Genomic DNA, 23,559 nt, shown 5'->3' with positions numbered 1-23,559 from the left:
ACCCTAGAGTGCAGTAGCAGAATCTTAATGTGGTTCTACCAGTGTGCCTTTATCCACACAGAGGAGCAGGGATGTTCCATCCTCGTCTGCCCCTTTCCCTTAAATTGATGGATGCCTCCAAGAATATCAGCTCGAATTACCAGTTCATCCTTTTCTCTTGCAAAATTAATTCCTCCAAATCCAGTAGACTTAGACCCTGACCTCGCATATCTCTGTCCCTGATACCATTCTCTCCAGAGAACATTCTTCTCTAACCCTCCTTTTAATCTATTCAGTTGTAAACATCTTTATGTTCGGGTTTAAGATACACCATAAAACCTACCCTTGCCACTCCAAGACAAAATGATCTCTTCTTTCTAAAGTCCTAATGTTACATAAAGTCACATTTTACCCATGATATTCTCCTATATTTCATTCTTAAAAGATTTTAGTTTTTGAAAGGTCTGGTATCACATGAACTGACATACAGAATTGTTTCCTCTGTAGGTTTCAGCTTTTTTTCTATGAAGTTGAGTAATAATAATGCAATTTAGTAATATTATGTGATGTTGGGGATAATTAATTAATCAGAATTAATTTATTGATCCCCAGCTATGTGTTAGGCAGTCATTTGGGCACTGTGGTACAACAATGAGCAAAACTTGCAGCTCCCCTTCTAACATAGAGAGACAAATGTTACCGAGAGTAAGTGAAATGTATAGGATGTGAAATGGTTTGAAATTCTACGGTTAGAAATAAAGAGAACAAGGAGGATGGAGGTATCCAGGCGAACTTGTTGCAATCTTAAATTGAGAAATCAAGAAAGATCTCACTGACCAAGGGATGTTTTAGCTGACAGCCCAAGAGCTGGAGGAATGAGCCGGGCGGACTTCTGGGTGAAGGGCAGGTGCCCCAAAATGAAGTGATCCTGGTCCAGTGGACAGTTAGGAATAATTTGCAGAGTTAGTTCAAGGACCACATGACTCCAATTCCAAGGCAGTAACAGGAACCCAAGGAAGGTTGCTTGTTTTTCACCCTCTGAATCATAATATGTGTCTTTCACTGTCTACACAAGTGGGAAGATCTGAGAGCATTTATTTTGTCAGACACCAAACCACTGTGTCCTCCTTGAGGTCTGCAGTAGGTTCCCCAGCTGTGCCATGTCTCAGTGAGGTGCCTGGAACCCTGAGCTGCCTCTTTACATAGGCAGAGGCTCAGTCTGGGTCTGAGACTTGCTCGGATCTGCATTGATTGGACGTGGACAGCACCTGCTTCCTTCTCCTGGGTGTTGGACATTTGTGGTTGGTGTTGGTGGTCACAGCTGTGTCTGGACTCATTAGACTGTTTTATTCAAGAATGGTGAATAATCCACTTGAAACACTATTTCTTCCTTTGCAAACTGTGGTCTCTCTGTCACTGTGAGTGTTCTTGGGGCGTTTTACCAGTATCACCCAATAAGAGTAGCCAAGGCTTGAACAGACGTATTTTTATTCAAAAAATGTGTTGTGGAATCACAAACTAGCACTACTAAACTTGAAGTAAAATAAAGACTCTGGGGCTCACGCTAGAATCCTTCCCGGGGCTCTGGGGCTCACGCTGGAATCCTTCCTGGGGCTTTGTGGTCATGTTCTCATAGGCTATTTGCAGGATGTGTTGAACTAGTGTTCAAGGTTCAATGGGCGCCTAGAGAAAGAAAGAGAAGAGAGACAGGAAGGGTCACATCACACCTCAGCAAGATGTCAGCCTGGCCTCAGGGACACCAGTAGTGACCCTGTCCTCTTGGGGGAGAGGAGAAAGACAGGCTCAGGAAGGTACATACCCCACGTGTGCTGTGCCTGGTGGGGAGGCTGCAGTTGGAGCCAGGACAACAGGGGACACTGTGGCCTTCCCGGCAAATGCTCTGAGCATCTCAGAGGGCGCTGAACTCCTGCTTCATTCCGTTTCCCCAGACCTCGTTTCCTGCTCACTCACTGATGTGCAGGACGTTCTGGGTATCAGAACCCCAGCACCCTGCAGCTCCAGCCAGGACGCAGATTACTTGGATAACTTTTCCCTCACTTCTGTTCTCCCGGTGCCCCTTTAAAACTGTATTTTTAGGTAGAATCAGATCCTCTGCAGTTTTCAGGAAACACAAGAGTGTTACCAGATGGAAGATCTTGACTGTGAGTTGTCCAGATTCTTAGTGCATTGAACAAATAATTCAACAAAACATACAAACAAAGCAACAGAAGAATGAAGCAACGAAAGACAAACCAAAGCAACATGAGAATGCAGTAACAAAAGTACAGATGTATTGACAGTCCACAGAGTGGGAGCTGGTTCCAGCAAGTGGCTTAAGAGCCCCCCAGTTAGAGTTTTTATTAAGCTCAAAGAATTTGGTGTGCTGCCTAATCTTGCCTGGAACTGGCTGCATCTGCTGTTCTTTTCCTTATGCCTTAACCCTTGATTACCCTATTTCCCTATTCTCCTGTCTCAAGGGTGCATTTTTCAGAATACAGTTGAGGAATCTGCATTTTGTTTGTGTGAAGACAACTTTATGAATATGAAATCAAGATTTTCCCTGGCATGGGTGGAAAATATTGATGATGAGTCTGTCGCAGCGAGGTGCTCGTATGCTTTTTGTTGTACTCATTACAGGATATGTTTTGTTTTGTTTTTTTGATGGGGTTTCACTCTTGTCACCTAGGCTGGAGTGCAATGGCATGATCTTGGCTCACTGCAACCTCCATTTACCAGGTTCAAGTGATTCTCCTGCCTCAGCCTCCCAAGTAGCTGGGATTACACGCACCTGCTACCACTCTCAGCTAATTTTTGTATTTTTAGTAAAGACGAGGTTTCACCATGTTGGCCAGGCTAGTCTCGAACTCCTGACCTCAGATGATCCACCTGCTTCAGCCTCCCAAAGTGCTGGGATTACAGGCGTGAGCCACCGCCCCCGGTCTGGAACCATTTCTTTGGTGCTGGGATTACAGGTATGAACCACCCGGCCCATTACAGCTTTCTTAACTGTCCATTCCAATTTCAATTAAATTTTTTTCAATAGAGCTGTGACAACCCCAGGTCTTCAAAGGCAGATGTGTGATCTGGGTCTGTTCAATGAAACTCCAACACTTCAGGAAAGAACATGGTGGTTTTTTCCCTAAGAAGTAGCGATGTTATGATTGTGTAAACTGAAAGCTGACAATGCCTGTTTTTCCTAACACGTGGGAGTTACCTTTGAGTGAATCCAATCAAAGTGAAGCAGAGTGAAAAGACAGAGAAGTAGAAGGAGAAATCGGCAGCATAATTTGTGCTTGTAAATCAATTTGTGTCTGAAGCCAATGTTTGTCCTTGATATTCTTAGAATTTGGAGTTGTATTTTGCTTAAAAAGCTTGATTTAGGATTCTGGTACTTGCATCCCAAAGAGTCTTGACTAAGAGGTGCATGACACATCAAACAGGTACAAACACAGAGAACTTGCTACAAAGACTTTATTAGGAATAAGAGAAGAAAATTGAAGACAAGGTAAAGGAGTAATAAAAGTTCTCCTCTAGATCTCAAAGCAAATGATGAACACATTTTCCTCTGTGCTGCATGTTCAGAGGCAGCAGAAAAGACAGCAGATCCCACTATTGGTGCAGGTCCCATAGTGGTGTTTGGAAAAATGACAGCCTGATATTCTGCAATAGCGGACCAAGCCCCTGGTTGAGCCTGAAGACACAGAGAAAGCATCAGGCATTGGGACTGGGGTCGGACGCGGTTGGTAAGGAGAATCCCCGTGCGGTTACCTGCTGGGCTGATTGCATTCATCATGGTGGCCACATCACAGCAGCACCAAGATCAGCTCAATCAATAGGAATCAATGTACACCGCAGTGCTGCTTAAAGGCAGGATTAGAGACGCATTCTCATTTGCTCACTTTTTGTGATGCTGCTTCCTCACACACACATTTGAGTACACCCTTAGGTCCATTCCCATTTGTGAAGTTCCTCTAACAAACAGAGTGAAATATGTTTCTTTCCAAGTGGGTTCTCATCCTTGATGCCAGAGAGACTCCCCAGCCTGTTTCCACATAGCATAAAATTACAAAATTTCACTGACTTTTCACAGAATCAAGTATCTTTGGAGGATCCATGTCCATTGAATATCATCTATCTCTTCAGTCTACACTTGAGGAAATTGAGGCCTGGAGAGGTGATCACCTAAGAGAAGAAACCAGCTATTGGATCTGATTCTAGAGGTGCCTGGTTTCCCTCTCTAGACTCCTGGCTCTGCAATGCTGGCGGCTCTCACCTGAAGCTCTAAAACCTGAGCTTATGTCCCCTGTGAAGGAGATGGCAAAGTCCTGGTCGTCTGCCCCAAGCTGTTCCTGGACTGCAGCCTAGTCAGCTCTTGCCTGGAGTGGCTCAAGCCAGGGCCTGGAGGGGCACCAGGAGAATGGCAGTGAGGAGGGTGAGGGTCCTCATGGTTGGGGTCACCTGGAGGAGGTAGAGCAGGAGTGGATGTGTGGGGAGTGAAGAGCCAGCTTGGATTTATAGGTCTGCTTGGAGAAGGCTCAGAGACAGATGCTGCAGTGAGAGGAGGTGGAGCATGTGATTGGGGTAGGGAAGAGCTGCCTTTGCCATCAAGATCCCTTTGATGCTCCTCTGTTCTCCCAGCTTTTATCATAGCATGAGTGTGTTTATTGAGTGTCTGTTCTGGGTCCAAGCCAAGAGTGTTGATTAGGACCGTGCTATAATTTCCTGTGTCTCATCTGCTGGAACATTTACTTCTTAATGTTCAAAAAAGAAAAGAAACACTGCTCTTATTCAATAAGTTCAGGCAATAAATGCCTCTTATTTTGTGAAGATGAGCTTTGCTATTCTTGGTGGTCTAGACCCTGAGGCAAGACCTGGACCCCAGCGTATAGAGGAATTCATTGCAGGATTCTGGGACATTTCCACCCTCGTGAAGGAGGTTTTTGAGGTTCTGGAAGGCATAGTCTTCTGCCACTGCTAGTGTGTAGAGGACAATGGCCTTATCAGGCTATCAGTGAAATAAGCTCCGTGGGATACTAGGTAAATAGTTGGTCTGAATAAGGTTAAAAATTTTTTTTATTTCCAACTGTATTGAGAGGAGTGACAATTAGAAATTATATATGTTGAAAGTACACAACCTGATAATTCAACGTATATCTACATTTGTACCCTTATCTCACACCATATGTAAAAATCAACTCTGAATGAATTGAACACCTAAGTATAAGTCTTGAAATCATAAAACTTACTAGAAGAACCCATAGGGATAAAGCTCCCTAAGCTTGAACTGGGAGATTATTTCTCGGACATCACATTAAAGGTAGAGGCAACTAAAGCAAAAATAAACCAGTTGGAGTTCATTTAACTGTAAAACATCCGCATGAAAAAGGAAATCATTAACTGAGCAAAAAGGCAACCTAGCAAGAAAGAGAAAATATCTGTAAACCATAGATGTAATAAAGGTAAATATCTAAATATATAAAGAACTTAATAGAAAAAAATAAGTATTAATGATAAACGTGACTAAAAAACTAAAAGAAACCATTATTACATAATTAAAGGAAACTGTGATGACAGTATCTTTTCAAAGGCAGAATATAATAAAGTGAAGTCACGAAGAAACACATGAAATTCTGGAATTGAGAAGTATAATAATCAAAATGTAAATTTTATTAACGGCTGCTCAACAGTATACTTAAACTGGCAGAACCAAGAATTAGGAAATGTGTATACAGATAGATAAAAGATTACACAGTCCAGAGAACGGAGAAAAAAGACGAAGAAACAAGAATAAAGTTAGAGAAATATGAGACACTATTAGGCATGAAAACACTCAGTGGGTTTAGAGGGGAACTATCAGTCTGTTAAGGCAGCAGTCCCCAACTTTTTTGGCACCAGGGACATCTACGACAAACCCACAACTAACATCATACTCGATGGTTGAAAAAAAAAAAGTTGTGCTTTCCTACTGATCTTAGAAACCAGCCAAGGATGTCTGAAGTCACCGCTTCTACTCAACATTGTGCTGGAGGTTCTAGGGCAGTCAGTCAAGAAGAAAAAATTAAATGACATCCAGGTTAGAAAAGAAGAAGTAAAATAACCTCTGTTTGCAAAGACATGATCTTTTATATATAGAAAATCCAAAACAATTTATTAGAAAACTATTAGAACGAATAAAGGAGTTTAGCATGGTTGAAAAATAGAAGACTAGTGCACAAAAATCAATTGTATTTTTTCTTTCATAATAAACTTTTCAAAAATGAAGCTAAAAAGTCCTTTTACAAGTAGCTTCAAAAGGAACACAGCTATCACTGAATTAACAAAAATGTGCGAAACTTATACTCCCCAAACCACAAAAAGTTGAAAATTTTTAAGAATATCTAAATAACTGGAAAGAGATCTTATGCTCATGGACTGTAAGGCTTAATGTGAGATTTCAATGCTCCCCAAACTGATCTACAGGTTCAGCTCAATCTATCTGAGAATCCCTGATGACTTCTTTGTAGAAACTGACTAGGTGATTCTAAAATTTATATGGAATAGCAAGGATCCCAGAATAGCTAAATAATCTTGAAAAAGAAGAAAAGATTCCTGTTTTCAAAACATCCTACAAACAGTAATCATGACAGGGTGGTACTGCTGTAAAGATAGACTTAGATCAGTGGAATAGAATTGAGAGTTCAGAAGTAAAAATGTGTCTGTGGTTATTAACTCATTTTCTGCCATGGTGTCAAGGGCATTCAATGGAGGCAAGAAAATTCTTTTCAACAAATGGTTGAACTAGATGGCCACAAGCATCAGAACGAGTTGGACCCTACTTCACACTATATTTAAAAGCTAATTCAAAATGGGTTAGAAATCTAAATGTAAAATCTAAAAGCATAAAACTTTTATAAGGAAACATAGGGGCAAGGCTTCATAACCTCTGTTTGGCAATGGATTCTTAGATACAATATTAAAAGCATGAGCAACAAAAGAAAAAACAGGTAATTGGATATTATCAAAATTAAAATCTTTTGTGTTTCAAGTGACACTATCAAGAAAGTGAAAAGGCAGCTCACAGAATGAGACAAAATACTTACAAATCACATATCTCATGAAAGACATGTATCCAGAATATATGCAGACCTCTTATGATAAACACTTAAAGCTAAAGAAACAAATTTACAAATGGGCAAAGATCTCCTTAGACATTTCTCTAGGGAAGATATACAGATAGTCAATAAGCACATGAAAAAATTCTCGACATCATTATTGAATAGGGAAATTCAAATCAAAACCATAGTGAAATACTACTTCATATCCACCAGGGTTTTCTAGAATCGAAAAGGTAGATAATAGACAAAAGCTCTCGAGGATGTGGAGAAATTTACTGCTGTGGTGTAAAATGGGGCAGTCTCTGCGGAAAACAGTTTTAGAGATTCCTTAATAAGTTAAACATACAATTACCCTGTGAGCTAGGAATTCCACTCCTAGGTATATACCCAAAAGCTGTGAAAGCATATGTCCACACAAACACTCATGGGGAAGAGGAAGAAGTCAGACACAAAAGACCATGTATTACATGATTCTGTTTATACGAAATATCTAGAATAAGCAAATCTATGGGGACAGAAAATAGTTTAGTGTTTGCTCAGAGGTAGAGGGATGGGAATATAGGAAGGGAGGAATGGAAAGTCCTTGGGTTCTTTATGAAGTGATGAAAATAAATCTAACTGTGGTTATTGCTGCACATATCTGTGAATACACTAAACACCACTGAATTCTGCACTTTAAATGTGTGAGTTGTATGTCATGTTAATTTTATCTCAATAAAGTAGCTTTAAAAAACCAAATAACATGAAAAATGATATAACCAATATTTTTTAAGTTACCAGATGCATTTCCTTTCTCTATATATAGTGCACTAGTGGTTTGGGGCCAAATATAAAATAAATATGCTTGGCATGATGGAAATTGTGTTATATTGCTATATGAATTGTGGTTTATTATGTGACCTGGATTAGTGTAATCTGAGAGATATTTGTCGTTACGTTTTTCCAAGCAAACCTTGTTAACTCAAATGTGGAGGTAATTATTACTGCTTTTCTTCACTCCCGACTTTTTTGTAAGATCGTGTGTTCAAAAAGCTCTTTTGGGACAACTAAAATGTTAAATATTTTATGCTATATGATACTATTTTCATTTTTGTTTGTTTGTTCGTTGTGAGATGGAGTTTGCACTGCTGCCCAGGCTGGAGTGCAATGGTGGGACCTCGGCTCACTGCAACCTGTGCCTCCCGGGTTCAAGCAATTCTCCTGCCTCAGCCTCGCCAAGTAGCTGGGATTACAAGCATGCACCACCACACCCTGATAATTTTTGAATTTTTAGTAGAGACAGGGTTTCACCACATTGGCCAGGCTGGTCTTGAACTCCTGACCTCAGGTGATCCACCATCCGCCTCAGCCTCGCACAGTGCTGGGATTACACGTGTGAGCCACCGCGCCCAGCCTATCATTTATTTATATTGTGTATGTTTTTGCATTTCAATGTAATCATCAATTATAAAATGTCTCCCCCATTTCACATTTCATAAGAGTGAAGAGGTTTTTTTAAAAGAGATTTTCTAGAATAGAAGATGTGACATAATTTTGTTCTCTTTTGAAATTGGAAAAGTAAGGATTTTTATAAGATTTCTAGGCAGGGCAGAGAACTCAGTTGTGATTTAATTGGATTTACGGCGTGGGGACTTTTTCTCAGAATCAAAGTGAAGTTGAGAACAACATACAATTGATGTGGCCTTAGCATTTGGCATTTGCCCAGAGAGATGAGAGAGCAGGGGGAAAGGAACGAGGTCCTCATTCAATAGTGATTAAGTGACGGAACATAGACCAGGGCTGGATGTGAAAGAATTAAGAGTTTGGACAACTGATTGGGAAATAGTGGTGTTCCTAGAGAATGGAAGTTTTGATGACATTGAGTGACAGTATGAGAACGGCTGAGTCAGAAAGATTGAGGGGTGGGGACAAGGCAGGGTAGGATGCTGGAATCTGCATTTTTAAGGTGAGAGTATCTGCAAGTGATAAGAAGATTGATGTTATGGCTGTGGAGTGGGTGAATAAAACAGAGTATAAGGAAGGTTTCTGAAACCAACAGGTCAAGGATCCCTGAGGTGTTGTTGGGAGTCTTATTAGAGCAATGCCATTTCCCACACCACAGCAGGTGTTCTCAAACCCAGAGCTCTGAACCAGAAGCACCTGCATCACCTGGGGACACGGTAGCAATACAAACTTCTGGATCCCATCTCAGACCTACTGAATCATAAACTCTGTGGAGTGGATCCTAGAAACAGTGTTTTACTGAGACCTGTGCAGACCTAGTGGAAGTTTACCGTTCATAGACCAACATCACTCAGGACAAAGACTCTTTCTCCCAGGTCCTTAGAAAAGCAATGGACACAAATGCTTTCTGTTAAATCCCATTGCTGAGGTCTGTGCAGAGTGAAAGAATTCTGAAACTTTTCAGCCATTTCCAGAGATGTGCATTTTGTGTGCAAATGCATTTGTTTTATATTTACTTGAACTTGGCATTCATTATTCACTGTGAGGTGGCCTTTTAAACCAAGGCCCAGGTTTCCAATTAAACCTGCCTCCTTCACCCCCATTTTTTTTCAGACAGAGTCTTGCTCTGTCACCCAGGCTGGAGTGCAGTAGCACGATCTCAGCTCACTGCAACCACTACCTCCTGGGTTCAAGCGATTCTCCTGCCTCAGCCTCCCAAGTAGCTGGGATTACAGGTGCACACCACCACACTCAGCTAATTTTTTTATTTTTAGTAGAGACAGGGTTTCACCGTGTTGGCCAGGCTGGTCTCAAATTCCTGACCTCAACTGATCCACCCACCTCAGCCTCCCAAAATGCTGGGATTACAGGTGTGAGCCACCATGCCCAGCCCTTCACCCCAAATTCTGCTTGTTCATTGTGAATTAAAGCTGTCCACATCACTTTTCCCACTTGCTCAAGGGGAAGACAACAATTACCCTATCACCTGGCAGTCCTAGCCAGCAGCTATTACTCAGCTACCGTGGTCTATCTAAGAGGACAAGATTCTTCTAAGGATAAATGGTCTTGATTTCCTGGTCTTGACCTAAAGGGGAATTCTGGAATCGTCTGATCTACCTTTGGGAAATAAGAAGTGGCCCTAGCTTACTCTATGGAACAGAAGATAACACAGCCTCGTCCACATGGTGGTCGGTAAACGTACAGACAGACGGGAACATACATACATACAGGGACTCTTATCAGGATCCGTATCACGACTCATGAAATCATCAGAGGCACCAAGCAAATAGATGGCACACCTGGAATAAGAAGAACATCAAAGGGCTTTGGAGACAATAAGCGAACTTCAAATGGTTTGCTTTCCTCTCTTCCCTCTCCTCCCGGCCCCCATACTCACATATGTACAAAGGTCCAAGCCCTATTCAGCAAAGCCCGTTACTCTTGGGTCCAGCTTTCAATGAACAAATGCAAACACAGGGTGGGTATATTTCTCCCTCATTAGCCATCAGGCTTATGCACCTTCGTGAGAAGTAACGACTGTCCCCTGTGATGACCGGTAGTCATGAGGACCTTATCTCTGCTCAGTGCCCTTCTGTCGTTCACCCCACCCCACATCGAAGCCAGAGCATTTTCACTGAAGTTCAATCTGTTTGTGCCAAGGGCTGTTTCTCCTTTTCTCCTCAGTAGCTTCATTATATTTCCACCTTGAGATGTCCTCAGTTATCAGAGGGCGACTTAGCAGTGCTCATGCTGTATTACCAGTCAAGGAGAACCTGCTCTTAAAGAAAGCTGGGCCAGCAGAGCCACAGTAGCACCTTAAGGACAGCAGGCGGCGCTCCTGCCCCTCATAAAGTTACCCTGGAGGAACTGCGTAGGTACACTACTGAATAGCGGTGTTCAGCAAATTCTTTTTTTTTGCTTGTTGTTGTTGAGACAGAGTCCTGCTCTGTCGCCCAGCCTGGAGTGCAGTGGCGCGCGATCTCGGCTCACTGCAACCTCGCCTCCCAGGTTCAAGCAATTCTCTTGCTTCAGTCTCTCGAGTAGCTGGGATTACAGGCACACGCCACCATGCCAGGCTAATTTTTTTTGTATTTTTAGTAAAGACGGGAGTTCACTATGTTGACGAGGCTGGTCTCGAACCTCACGTGATCCGCCCACCTCGGCCTCCCAAAGTGCTGGGATTGTAGGCATGAACAACCAGGCTGAGGCTGTCTGGTGGCCCCAGCAGACACAGGGTGTGTGGACCTTGGGCAGGGCCCTGGAACATGGTTTTGACCTGGTAGGGAAGGGCAGTCTTGGAACACAGCGTGAGTGTTAGCGTGGCGCAGGGCGGGGGCTGCGTGGGGGTGAGTTCTGAGGACTGTCCACCTCCCAGCTCCTCAGCGAGCACTGACCTGTCCCTCCCCTCAGCCCTTTGTCCACCATCCTGGAGGGAGGGTCCTGGTGCCGCCTGTGCCACACAGCGACTCCCACGCCTGCAGGTCCAGCTGGGACAGGCAGGAGCTCCGAATCCCTGCCCTTTGTCCGCCTTTCCCAGCCACCTGTCACAAGCTGTCTCTGTGTCTGGTGTTGGTGTCTGCAGAAATTTTACAAAAACTATGAGGGAATAACTCCCTTGAGCTGTTTAAAATGCATCCCTAAGTCATTGACTCTCCTCACACAGAAAAGGAGGTTTACTTGTCTCCTGTTGAATGGAGACCGGCTAACATCTTGACCAACTGAATGCATCTGACTTAGTGCCATGCTGTTTTTGTGGGATCGGGCCTGATGAACTGGTATCTTTCACTTCCTCTCTATTGGATGGTGCTGCAACCTGAATATTTTTGTCCCTCTGAAATTCATATGTTAAAATCTTAAACCATTACTTGATACTATAAGAGGTGGGAGCTTTTGGGAGGTAAGAAGGTCAGGAGGGCACAGGCTTTACGAGTAGCATTAGTGCCCTTATAGAAGATGCCCCAGAGTGCTCCCTCTCTGGTGAGAGGGCTCACTAGATGAGAATACAGTGAGAGGATGCCATCTATGAATCAGAAAAGCGGCTGTCATGACAGCAAATCTCCTGGCACCTTGATTTAGACTTATCAGTCCGTGAGAAACACATTTCTGTTTTTATAAGCAGCTTGGTTTACGGCATTATTTCACTAGCAGCCCAGACAGACTGAGAGCGCTGGTGACTTTGGAGCCCAGGCGCCATGCTTGGAGGAAGTGTAAGTGTTGGACAGAGAGAGGAAGTGAGCCCACCTACAAGGACTGGCTAGAGAATGCAAAACAACCTGCTTTCTGGGAAAACAAACAAACGAACAAAAAACTCTGACGTGCAGTGTTTTAAAGTTTCTATTCTTAAAATTCTCCCAGCTATGGATCATTTAACAATTATTTCACAAAAACTCCTCTCTCATGAGCCAGCATGATCTGACCCCAGCACATCACACAGTCTCTTCCCTCAGTCTTGCTGGAGCTCCCACCTGAGCCAGCACTGCCTGCCCCTGTGCAGGAGTGTCCCAGCCCTGAGATCTTGGGATCCCAGCAGAACCTCTCCTCTGATGCCCCTGGAGGGAGCCAGGCCCCAACTGCAAATGTGTGAGTGAAGACCTGATGGTGCTGTTTCAGTCCTCTAAATTTTGTGGTGGCTTTTTACAAAGCAGCAGGTCAACAGGGAGAGAAATTCTCACTGTCATGGACAGAAGTTGGACTTGTGCACTTTTTGTATGTAAACTTTTGCTTCTCTAAAATATCGATGGATCTCACTTTATTTTCAAAGTGTAACACAGAGCCCACTGTGGTGGGGGAATCGGATTGTGGACTTTTTCCAGTGACTGACTGATCCCCTGTCAAGTGTTCTTAGTTTCAATTCTTCCTTGGGGAGTGGGGCGGTATGGAACCCAGGTGTGCTGCCAACCTCCGCCCTCAGTGACAGATTCAGAGGAGGCCATGGGACTTGGGTGTTGGCTGGAACAATGGGAAGGAAGTAGGGATTTTCTCCAGGAGATCAGCTACGAAGGTCACAGAGAGATGACCATGATTCACATGGCTGTCACGTGGGGAGAGAGCCCAAAGTAAGACCAAGAGAAATAAATGGGGAAAAGGCGAAGACAACAATATAACTTGTGCTTTGAGTCCTTAAATCAAGTATTTCCTGAAGCCAGAATTCCCCCTCAATTCCAAGATATAGGAGTCAAAATGTTAACTCAGCTTGTCATGGTTTGACGTTTGAATTCAAGACCCCACTAAGATGTCTGAAAAACTTCAAAAATAGCAAACTCAAGAGAACCTGAGGCAAAGATGGTGCAGTGCACAAGGACAGGAGATGAGAGCAGATGACAGGTGTACGGGGGGCAGTCTGGGCATCAGGCTCCCTGGTGATTCCCATGCACAGCCCCGGGGGGAGAACAGCCTTGTTGATGCTAATCAGCAGGGAAGGAGGAACGGGTACATGAGAGGCTGGAAGGACAGCGGGTGAGTCAGGGATGGGGAGCTTCATAGTTGATGTTCAGAGCTGGAGGAATTCCAGGTGGTGGCAGGAGTTAGTGGGTGGCCATGTGGTGGAGAGCTGGGACAAAGAGGACAGGGAGTCACTGTCATCCAGGAGGACAAAGCACTGAAATGTTGGGAGGGTGATCTGCTAGGAAATATTAGAGTGGACTCTTTCCCTTAGTTTTTTTTTATGAGTTATTTAGCTTTTAGTGGCAAAGGAAGAAATACACAACTTCAAAAAGGAAACAAGAACTTTTCTTATCTCTTACATTCTGGTTTTGTTTGTAAGCAGAGTTCAGAACAAACAGAGATACAGAAAAAAACAACTCTGTACTTGTCTTGTAAAAGAAAAATTTCATCAAGACTTTCAAGAAATGTCAAGGAAACGTTTATTGAAGACTGTTGCAATCGGAGTCAAAACGCTGTAATAGGAAGAGCCGTTGGACTCAACTTACCTCAAGCCAAAGGCAGGAGAATTTAAGCCTCGAGGGGAGCTAGCAGGGTAGTTCTGGAGGTTGTTAGGAGGGAAGTTGGCTAGTGTGATTGGGCCATCTGTGTTTGTTAATTTGTGCTTGTTGGAGTAAGGCTCCTATCCTCCCACAGAGACAGGGCTGCTGCCCTCCTGGATAATCACATTTATAGGGATGAGGCATCTGATTTTATTGTTCCACCACACGAGTGGTTCAAGGTAGACAATCTCTTGTATGTCATCAGTGAACGCAGAGTGTTTGTGCCTCCCAGCGAACAGTTCTGGGTCTTACTTGAGGCCGAGCAAATTGCCCTGGTTGTTAGGGGACCCTCACACCTCTCCCTGAATTCTCCGTCCCTAGAGTTTGCAGCAGTCATCGCCCACCTTAGACTGCAGTAGCAGAAGCCACATGTGGTGCTCCCAGTGTGCCTTTATCCACACAGAGGAGCAGGGAGGCTCCGTCCTCATCTGCCCCTTTCCCCTGAGTTGATGGATGCTTCTCAGCACATCAGCCTGAATTCTACTCCATCCTTCTCTCCACCGAACATTGTACTCTACCCCTTCTTTTAATCTACCCACCTTTTAAATACCTCTGTGTTTCACCATGAAGTCTTTTCTTGCACTCAAAACCAAAATAGTCTATTTCTTTCTTCTAAACTCCTATTGCTTCGTGAAGCCACATTTTCCCAAGGATATGTTTCTATACATCAGCCTTCAATGTTTTTAATTGGCTTTTTTTTCCATGCTGTCACAGAAACTTGATATATGGACTGCTTTGTGGCTGTAGTTTTCATTTTTTCCTATGCAGTTTAGTAATAATAATCTAATTTTATTTCATTATGTGATATTTGATATAATTAATTAATTTTATCATAATTAATTTATTGATCCCTTACTATGTGCTAGGCAGTCATCTGGACACTGTGGTACAATAATGAGCAAAACATGCAACTTCTCTTCTAGAGTAGGGAGGGAAATGTTGCAGAGAGTGAGTGAAGTGTACAGAATGTGAGACCGTTACAATTCTACAGTTAGAAATAAAGAGAACAAGTGGGATGGAGATTGCCCAGGAAAGTTGCTGCACTTTAAAATTGAGAAATCAGGAAAGACCTCAGTGACAAAGTGAAATTTTAGAGGAGACCCCAGGTCTGGGAAATGAGCCAGGTCTACTTCTGGGTGAAATGCAGATGCCCCCGGGTGGAGTCAGCCTGGCCCAGCCCACAGTTTGGAACAATATGGAACGTTAGTTCGGGGACCTCGGGACTTTGAAGCAGTGGCAGTTACTAGAAACCAAGGAAGGCTCCTGGCCTTCACAATCTGAGGTTCTGTGTGTGTCCTTCACCATCTAAACAAGGGGAAGGGTGGGATCGTTTGTCTGTCAGAATGCCTGTGTCCTTCCTGGGATCTGTGTTGGGTTCCCCGGCCGTGCAGTGTTTCAGTGAGGTGCCTGGACATCTGAACTGCCTCTTCAGACAGGCAGAGCCTCCATCTGGTGCTGAGACCTCCTCAGAATCTCATGGGGTGGATGTGGGAAACACCTGCTCCCTTCTCCTGGGCTCTGGGAGTTTGTGATTGGTGTTGATGGTCACAGCAGTGTCTGGCCCTTGAGATGTTTTGGTCAAGAATGGTGAAAACCCACTTGAAATGCTGTCCGTTTCTTTGAAGTCTGCAATCTCTCTGTCCCACCCAAACTCTTGTGTCATTTTACCAGTGACCACCTAAGAGTAGCTATGGCTTGAATATAGATTTTGGTATGTTGTGTTTCTAATTTCATTTGTTTCAAGCCATCTTTAAATTTCCTTATTTTTTTATTGACCCATTGGTCATTCAGGAACATGTTGTTTAATTCCATGTGTCTGTACAGTTTCCAAAGTTCCTCTTATCATTGATTTCAAATTGTATTCCACTGTGGTCAGAATAATACTTGATATAATTTTGACACACTTGATATAGTTTTGACTTAAAAATTTGTTGAGAGTTGTTTTGTGGACTAACATATGGTCTGTTCTGAAGAATGTTCCATGTGCTGATGAGAAGAATATATTCGGCATCAGTTGGATGAAATATGCTGTAATTGTCAGTTAGGTCCATTTGGGCTAGAATGTAGTTTAACTCTGATGTTTGGTTTTGTTAATTTTCTGTTTACATGATCAGTTCTTTATTGAAAGTGAGTTGTTGAAGTTTTCTACTATTTTTGTATTGCAGCTAATCTCTTTAGATCCATTAATATTTGCATTTGAATGCTCTTTGAATTTTTATATACTTTTGCTAAATTGACCGCTATATCATTATGTAATGACCTTATTTGCCTCTTTTTGTAATTTTTGACTCGAATTCTATTTTGTCTGATAGAAATATGGCTACTGTTGCTCTCTTTTGGTTTCCATTTGCATGGAATATCTTTTGTTATCCCTTCACTTGCAATCTATATGTGTCTTTATAGACGAAGTAATTTTCTTGTAGGGAGCATATAGTTGGATTTTGATTTTCAATCCATTCAGCCAATGTATGTCTATAAATTGAAGAATTCACTTCATACTTAATGTTATTATTGACAGGTAAGAACTTACTATTACCATTTTGTTACTTATTTTCTGATTGTTTTGTAACTCATCTCTTCCTTTTCTTTCTTCTTTTATTACTTTCCTCCTTAGTGGTTAAATGATTTTCTCTGGTAGTGCTTTAATTCTTTGCTTTTAAAAAAGTGTATGCATGGCTGGGCACGGTGGCTCACGCCTGTAACCCCAGCACTTTGGGAGGCTGAGGCGGGCGGATCATGAGGTCAGGAGATCGAGACCATCCTGGCTAACCCGGTGATACCCTGTCTCTACTAAAAATACAAAAACTTAGCCAGGGGTGGTGGCTGACGCCTGTAGTCCCAGCTACTTGGGAGGCTGAGGCAGGAGAATGGCCTGAACCCAGGAGGCGGAACTTGCAGTGAGCTGAGATCACGCCACTGCACTCCAGCCTGGGTGACAGAGCGAGACTCTATCTCAGAAAAAAAAAAAAAAAAAAAGTGTATGCATTACAGGTTTTTGCTCTGGGGTTACTATGAAGATTATAAAATGTTTATAAGAAGTTATTTTCAACAAATGATAACTTAACTTTGATCACAAAGAAAGTAGAAGAAACTAACAAAGAGAGAAAAACCTAAAAAACTCTATACTTTAACTCCCTCCCCTGCAACATTTAGACTTTTTTGGTCTCAATGTACATCTTTTTATATTGCCTATCTCTTAACAAATTGTTTTATTTATTATTTTTGATAGATTTGCCTTTAAGTATTCATACTAGAGATATGAGAGATCTACATACCACAATTATAGTATTAGAGTGTTCTAAAATTGTCTGTGTACTTACTTTTACCAATTAGTTTTATACCTTCAGATGTTTTCTTATTGCATGTTGGCATCATTTTCTTAAAGACTAAAGAATTTCCTTTCATAATTTTGTGTTAAGACAGACAGGACTGGTAATGAATTTCCTCAGTTTTTGTTTGTCAGGCACAACCTTTATTTCTACTCAATATATGAAAGATAGCTTTGCTGGGTACACTATTCTTGGTGGGAAGATTATCCCTCAGCCTGTCCCCCAGCACTTTGAGCATATCATCCCTCTCCTTGTTGGTCTGTAGGATTTCCACTGAGAAGTTTCTAGCCAGATGAATTGGAGCCTCTTTATGTTTAATTTGCTTCTTTCTTCTTGCTGCTTTTAGAATCCTCTCTTTATCCTTTGAGAGTTTAATGACCATATGCCTTACGATAGTCTTTTTTGTGTTGAATCTCTTTGATGATCTTTAACCTTCCTGTACCTAGATATTTATATCTTTCTCTATATTTGGAAAGTTTTCTATTATTATTTATTTAAGCTTTGTAGCCCTTGCCCTCTCTCAGCTCCCTTTTGAAGGTCAATGACTTTTAGATTTGTTCTTTTGAGGTATTTTCTATATTTAATAGGTATTCTTCATTCTTTTCATTCTTTTTCCCTTTTTTCTCCTCTTACTTTGTATTTCAAATAGCCTGCATTTGAGCTTACTGATTTTTTTTTTTACTTGATCAATTCTGTTATTAATAGTCTGATAGTTTTCTGCTAGGCAGTTTATTTTCTCAGTTCCAGGATTTCTATTTGATTTTTAGAAAATGATTTTGATATACTTGCTAAATTTTTCTGATAAATTTCTGAATTACTTTTCTGCATCAATGCAAAGTTTGCTGAATTTCTTAAAAACTGCTGTTTTGAATTATTGAACATTGCCATCTTCTTAAGATTGGTCACTGGCTCCTTTGTCCATTGGGGGAGGTCATCTTTTTCTGTTTGCTCTTGTTTCTTATGCAACATCAGGTATACTGAAGACTAAAGGATGGGCTGCCATGTACCAGGCCTCCATTTCTTCATCTCTCAAATCTAGATAATTGTCTCTCTCCTATCTCATGTGTGGTAGGGAAAGCATTTGCTGTGATGCCTAACACAATGGGGGCAATGAATGGATATTAACCAATATTGCCATATTTCCTTGATCCTAAGATGGGAGCAGTCTTATATTATTTTTTTGTTTCTGTAACTGAATACCTAAGACTGGGTAACTTACAAAGAAAATACATTTTTTTCTTACAACTCTGAAGGCTGGGAAGTCTGAGGTTTAGAGGCTGCCTCTGATGAGGGCGTTCTTGCTGATAAAGAATCTCTGCAGTCCTCAGTGGTGCAGGGTATCACATGGTGAGGTGGGACACACTGAGAGGAACTGCCTTTTACAACAGACTCACAGCAGACTCACTCTTGTGAGAATCTACTAACACGTTAATTCATGAATGGGTTAATCCATTCGGGGGCATAGAGCCCTGAAGACCCCATCACCTCTTAAAGACCTCACCTTTTAATAGTGTTATATTGAGGATTAAGTTTCAACATGAACTTTTGGAGGACATACTCAAATTATATTAATACCAATTACATAATTATAGAAGTTTATCAAAGTAAATCAAAGCAAAAGCACTATCAGATTACATTTACACATAGATGTAAGATGCATCAAAAGTTTTAGAAGCAAGGCTGGGTGTGGTGGCTGGAACCTGTAATCCCAGCCCTTTGGGAGGCCAAGGCGGGTGAATCACCTGAGATTGGGAGGTCGATACCAGCCTGGAAAACATGGTGAAACCCTGTTACTACTAAAAGTGTAAAAAATTAGCTGGGTGTGGTTGCATATGCCTGTAGTCTCAGCTACTTGAGAGGCCAAGGCATGAGAATCGCTTGAACGTGAGAGGCAGAGGTTGCAGCTGGCTGATATCACACCACTGTATTCCAGCCTGGGTAACAGAGTGAGACTCTGTCAAAAAAAAAAAAAAAAAAAAAAAAAAAGAAAAGAAAAAAATACCCAACAACAGTTTCACGCATTTAATCTGTGAAAAACATGATATAGAATATGATAGAACTAGGATATTATTAAAGTCCTTCTAAAGAACTGGAACAAGATTGAAATACAGAGAAGACTTAGAAGATTGCTCAGTAAAACTGAAGGTCTATTGTAATGGTTAATTTTATGTGTCATCTTGGCTGGTTTGCAGTGGACCAGATATTTGGTCAAACATTATTCTGGGTATTTATGTAAGGGTGTCTTATTGAATGTGATTAATATTTAAGTTGGTGGACTTTCAGTGAATTAAATTGTCTTGCTTAATGTAGGTGGTCCTCATCCAATCAGCTAAAGGCTTGAATAGGGAAAAGGTTGACCTTCCCTGGGCAAGAAAGAATTCTGCCAGCAGACAGGCTCTAGACATGAACTGCAACTTTGACTCTTCCCTGGGTCTCCAGCTTGATGGTCCATCCTGGAGATTTTTGACTTGCTAGCTCTTTAGTCACATGAGGCATTTACTTAAAACAAATCTCTCTATACATACACATTCTTTCGGTTCTGTTTCTCTGGAGATCCTTGACCAAGACATACAGTTTAGGTAGACACTTTATTTGTGTGATCACCTGAATTTTCTGCAGCAGAGAACCGGAAGATCTGCAGTTAGACTGACTGGGGTTGGGACATGAGAATGAGGATGTGTGGGATGGAAAGATGAGGAGATACATGCAGGGCATGGTTAAAGTGAGAGTGAAGTGCCTTTTATCAGACCTTTTTGTTTAGGTCCATGCTGAGCCAAGAATTTCCATTAACAGTTAGAGAAAGCTTCCCATTGCCTGAAGGAAGGGTGAAGAACATCTTCTGTCTATCTTGGTTTTTGCGTAACTTGCTGTCCTCCTGACCAGAGACTTGATGTTCAATTTAATAGCTTTGGGCCCGAGGAGACATTTATTTTGTTTCTTACTATAAGTTTTACTCAGGATAGTAGAGCGTAGGGTATTCTCCCCCATGACCTTGGAGTCCTACTCCATGGAAGTTATTCATATCCCCGGATCACTGTGCTAATATAAGACAAGAGTCTTAGCTTCAAGGGAAAAGTGGACATTGAAGAGATCTGCCTGGAAAACCCAGGGTTCTTTATACTGTAGCTGCTCAGAATGGAGCAGCAGAGCCTCTAACAAACTCCCACATTGTAGCTGATGTTTACATAAAGGCTGATGAGGAACAGGAGGTGCTATTCAAGTTTCTTATAGAAACAGAACCCATTGGCCCAGCACAGTGGCTCATGCCTGTAATCCCAGCACTTTGGGAGGCCAAGGTGGGGAGATCATTCAAGGTTAGGAGTTCGAGACCAACCTGGGCAACATGGTGAAACCCTGTGTCTACAAAAAATACAAACCATTAGCAGGGTGTGGTGGCACATGCCTGTAGTCCCAGCTACTCAAGAGGCTGAGGTGTGAGGATCATTTGAGCACAGGAGGTCAAGGCTGCAGTGAGCCAAGATAGCACCACTGTACTCCAGCTTGGATGGCTGAGTGACACACTGTCTCAAACAACAACAACAGCAACAGAAAACCCAATTATATTCATTTTTGCTATTTTGTTATTGCCCTATGATGCTCAAATTGTGCATCATTGGAATGCAAAGACCAGTTAACTTAATGTAAAACAGAATTCTCTATACAAAGGAACCATACAAAACACCATGTAACAAAGCAAAAGGAAAAAAAAGCAAAAAGAAAAGAAAACTAAAAAGGTCAAACACACTAAGTTTACTGCTTGAACTTTATTTTGGAGAGAGAAATTTAGAAAGACACAAGGTACACAGAGTAAAATGTTTTTCTTTTTTCAGGACCTTGGATTGAATCTTGCACTGCTTTGGTTTCTATCTAGGAAGCTCAGCGACAGCAGAGTCTATAGCGGCGGGTATTGATGTAGCACTTCCCGGAGTAGGACTCAATGGCAGCACAAAGGCCAGTTCGGCAATAGCACGTGGATCTCGCCTGAGAATCTGTGGAAAAAAGAGAGGGTCAGGCACAGTATGGTAGGTGGGAAAAAGGACAGGCACAGGCAGACTAACTGAGATAGTCTAAATAAGAGACACTGTATCAGTCATGTTAGGATGGAGAAAATTCATGTCTTTGTCGTAAATGACAAGAAATCTTACTAGCTATGTGTTAGCCATGCAAGATCATAGTTTTTTTCCCCATCTGAGTCTATCCAGGACATATTTATTACCCTGGTCCAACAATATACCTCTCAACCTCAGGTTACTTACTCTTCATTCTGCTTAATCCACACCCGTAATCTTGACCTCCATGTATAATTTCCATGTCCTAACAAGGCTTCCTAGAGCAACTGGATCAGTTTCTGAAATGCTGCATTGTGCAAGCTCGTGTCATGGACTCAAATACTTTGGTGCTCAAGGAGTCTTTGAAGACCTTCCAAATTCAAATTCTTCATTCTCTGTCTCTCCCTTTTTTTTTTTTTTTTTTTAACATTTTACATATTTACTTGTTTTAATTGACAAACAATAATTGTGTATATGTATGAGACACAATATGGTGTTTGGATCTAAGTATGTATTGTAGAAAGATTTAATCAAGCCTATTAACCTACATCGAAACACACCTATAGGTTCCTCTCTAGGTTCTAAAAGCTTTTCCAATGGACAAAGTAAAACATTCTCTCTGTAAGTAAGTCTACCCATTTAGGCCTACAGAAAACTAGTCAGTGTAGCTCTTCCTGTCTTAAAAGTAGCAAATTTCACAGAAATATCTTGGAACTGAAAGTCTTAGAAAAAAGAAAATCTTTTAGATTTATTTGGTTCTCACTGATTAATTTATAGATGAGAAAATCAAGGTCCAGGAAGATTAAGTCAAGTCACTCAAGTGAGGTAGACCTTTCCACACTTGACTTCAGATCCTTTCTCCAATCCTTTTGTTCTAGATTTTGCAGATCTGCAAGATTGATGTCTCCTACCTGAGGCTCTAAGAGTAGAGAGTCCATTTCCTGCAAAGGAGACAGCAAGGTCCTGGTTGTCTTCCCCAGACTGCTTCTGGGTCGCAGCCTCATCAGCTCTTTCCTGGAGTGACTCAGCCTGGACCTGCAGGGCCACCAGGAGAATGGCAGCAAGGATGGCGATGGTCCTCATGGCTGGGGTCACCTGGAGGAGGGAGAACAGGAGTGGATATGTGGGGAGTGAGGAGTCAGCCTGGATTTATAGCTCTGCTGGGAGAAGAACTGAGACAGAAGCTGCAGTGAGAGGAGGTGGGCATGTGACTGGGAGGGGAAGGGCTGCCTTTGCCCTCACGATCCCTTTGATGCTCCTCTCTCTCCCAGCTTTCATCACAGCGTGAGTCTGTATGCTTAATGCCTCTTCTTGATCCAAGCTGTTAATGATGATAAGGACATTACTATCCTGTTCTGTTTCCCATCTGCTTGAGTATTTACTTTTATATATTCAAAAAAGAAAAACAACAGCGCTTTCATTCAATAAGTTTGGGGATCAAATGCCTCTTGTTTTCTGAAGATGTTCCCTGGTACTCTCTGGATGACTCTCTGGGGTCAGACCTGGGACCCAGCGGAGTAGAAAGTTAATTCATTGCAGGATTCAGGGATATTACTAACCTCATGTAGGAGGCTTTTGAGATCTTGAGGTGAGTAGTCTCCTGCTGGGACCAGTATGGAGAACAATGACCTTATCAGGCTATAGGGGAAATGAGTTCAGTAAAATAGTAGGCCAAGTTTATCAGATTAAAATCAAAATTCTGATTTAGATCAAGAACTTGGTGTGATCTGAATGCATCACATAAAATGCGTAGCAGGTACTTCTCTCCACTTTGAGGAATATCAAAGTAATTTAGGTGCCTACAGCCCCTTTCCAAGTTTTTTTTTTTTTTTTTTTTTTTAGTTTAGAAAATTGTAAATCATGCACAAGGAACAACATTCAAAAGGTAGAAGTAATGAGCTCTCATTTCTACCCCCAGGCCTTCAGTTCTGTCCCAGGAAACCATCACTATTAACAGTTACACATAGTATTCTGCACTTTGCTTTTTTCACCTGTAACATGGGCACTTTGTATATCAAAACACATGGAATGCTATTATAATTTTTAATAGCCTTATACTATCCCAGGGTTTGTATATGCCATCACTTATTTTTTTGTACTGATAAAATATTATAAAATTATTACCATTTTGTTATTCTTAAACTTTTGCACTAATAAGTAAAGTTACAGTGATTATCTTGTA

General features: G+C 41.8%; 1 protein-coding gene across 1 annotated transcript; it reads right to left on the bottom strand.

Annotated features, from left to right (window-relative positions):
• Positions 1–21,073: 21,073 nt before the first annotated feature.
• Positions 21,074–22,502, bottom strand: LOC129491135 (defensin alpha 5-like). The gene is made up of 2 exons (XM_055295044.2): positions 22,289–22,502; positions 21,074–21,317 (listed from the first exon to the last, which is right to left on the bottom strand). Exons 1-2 carry the CDS (start codon positions 22,458–22,460, stop codon positions 21,205–21,207), a joined length of 285 nt encoding a protein of 94 aa, XP_055151019.1. The 5' UTR covers positions 22,461–22,502; the 3' UTR covers positions 21,074–21,204.
• Positions 22,503–23,559: the final 1,057 nt, after the last annotated feature.

Source organism: Symphalangus syndactylus, chromosome 1 (assembly GCF_028878055.3).
Source record: "Symphalangus syndactylus isolate Jambi chromosome 1, NHGRI_mSymSyn1-v2.1_pri, whole genome shotgun sequence".
NCBI lineage: Eukaryota > Metazoa > Chordata > Mammalia > Primates > Hylobatidae > Symphalangus > Symphalangus syndactylus.
The sequence above is the reverse complement of the archived record's forward strand: the minus strand, read 5'-3'. Positions and strand labels throughout refer to the sequence as shown.

Bases quoted from the DNA above. Each gene is read 5' to 3' on its own strand.
- LOC129491135 (XM_055295044.2), bottom strand. From the start codon at position 22,460: ATGAGGACCATCGCCATCCTTGCTGCCATTCTCCTGGTGGCCCTGCAG. The intron at 21,318-22,288 runs GTAGGAGACATC...TTTTTTCCACAG, and splicing joins CTCTACTCTTAGAGCCTCAG to ATTCTCAGGCGAGATCCACG.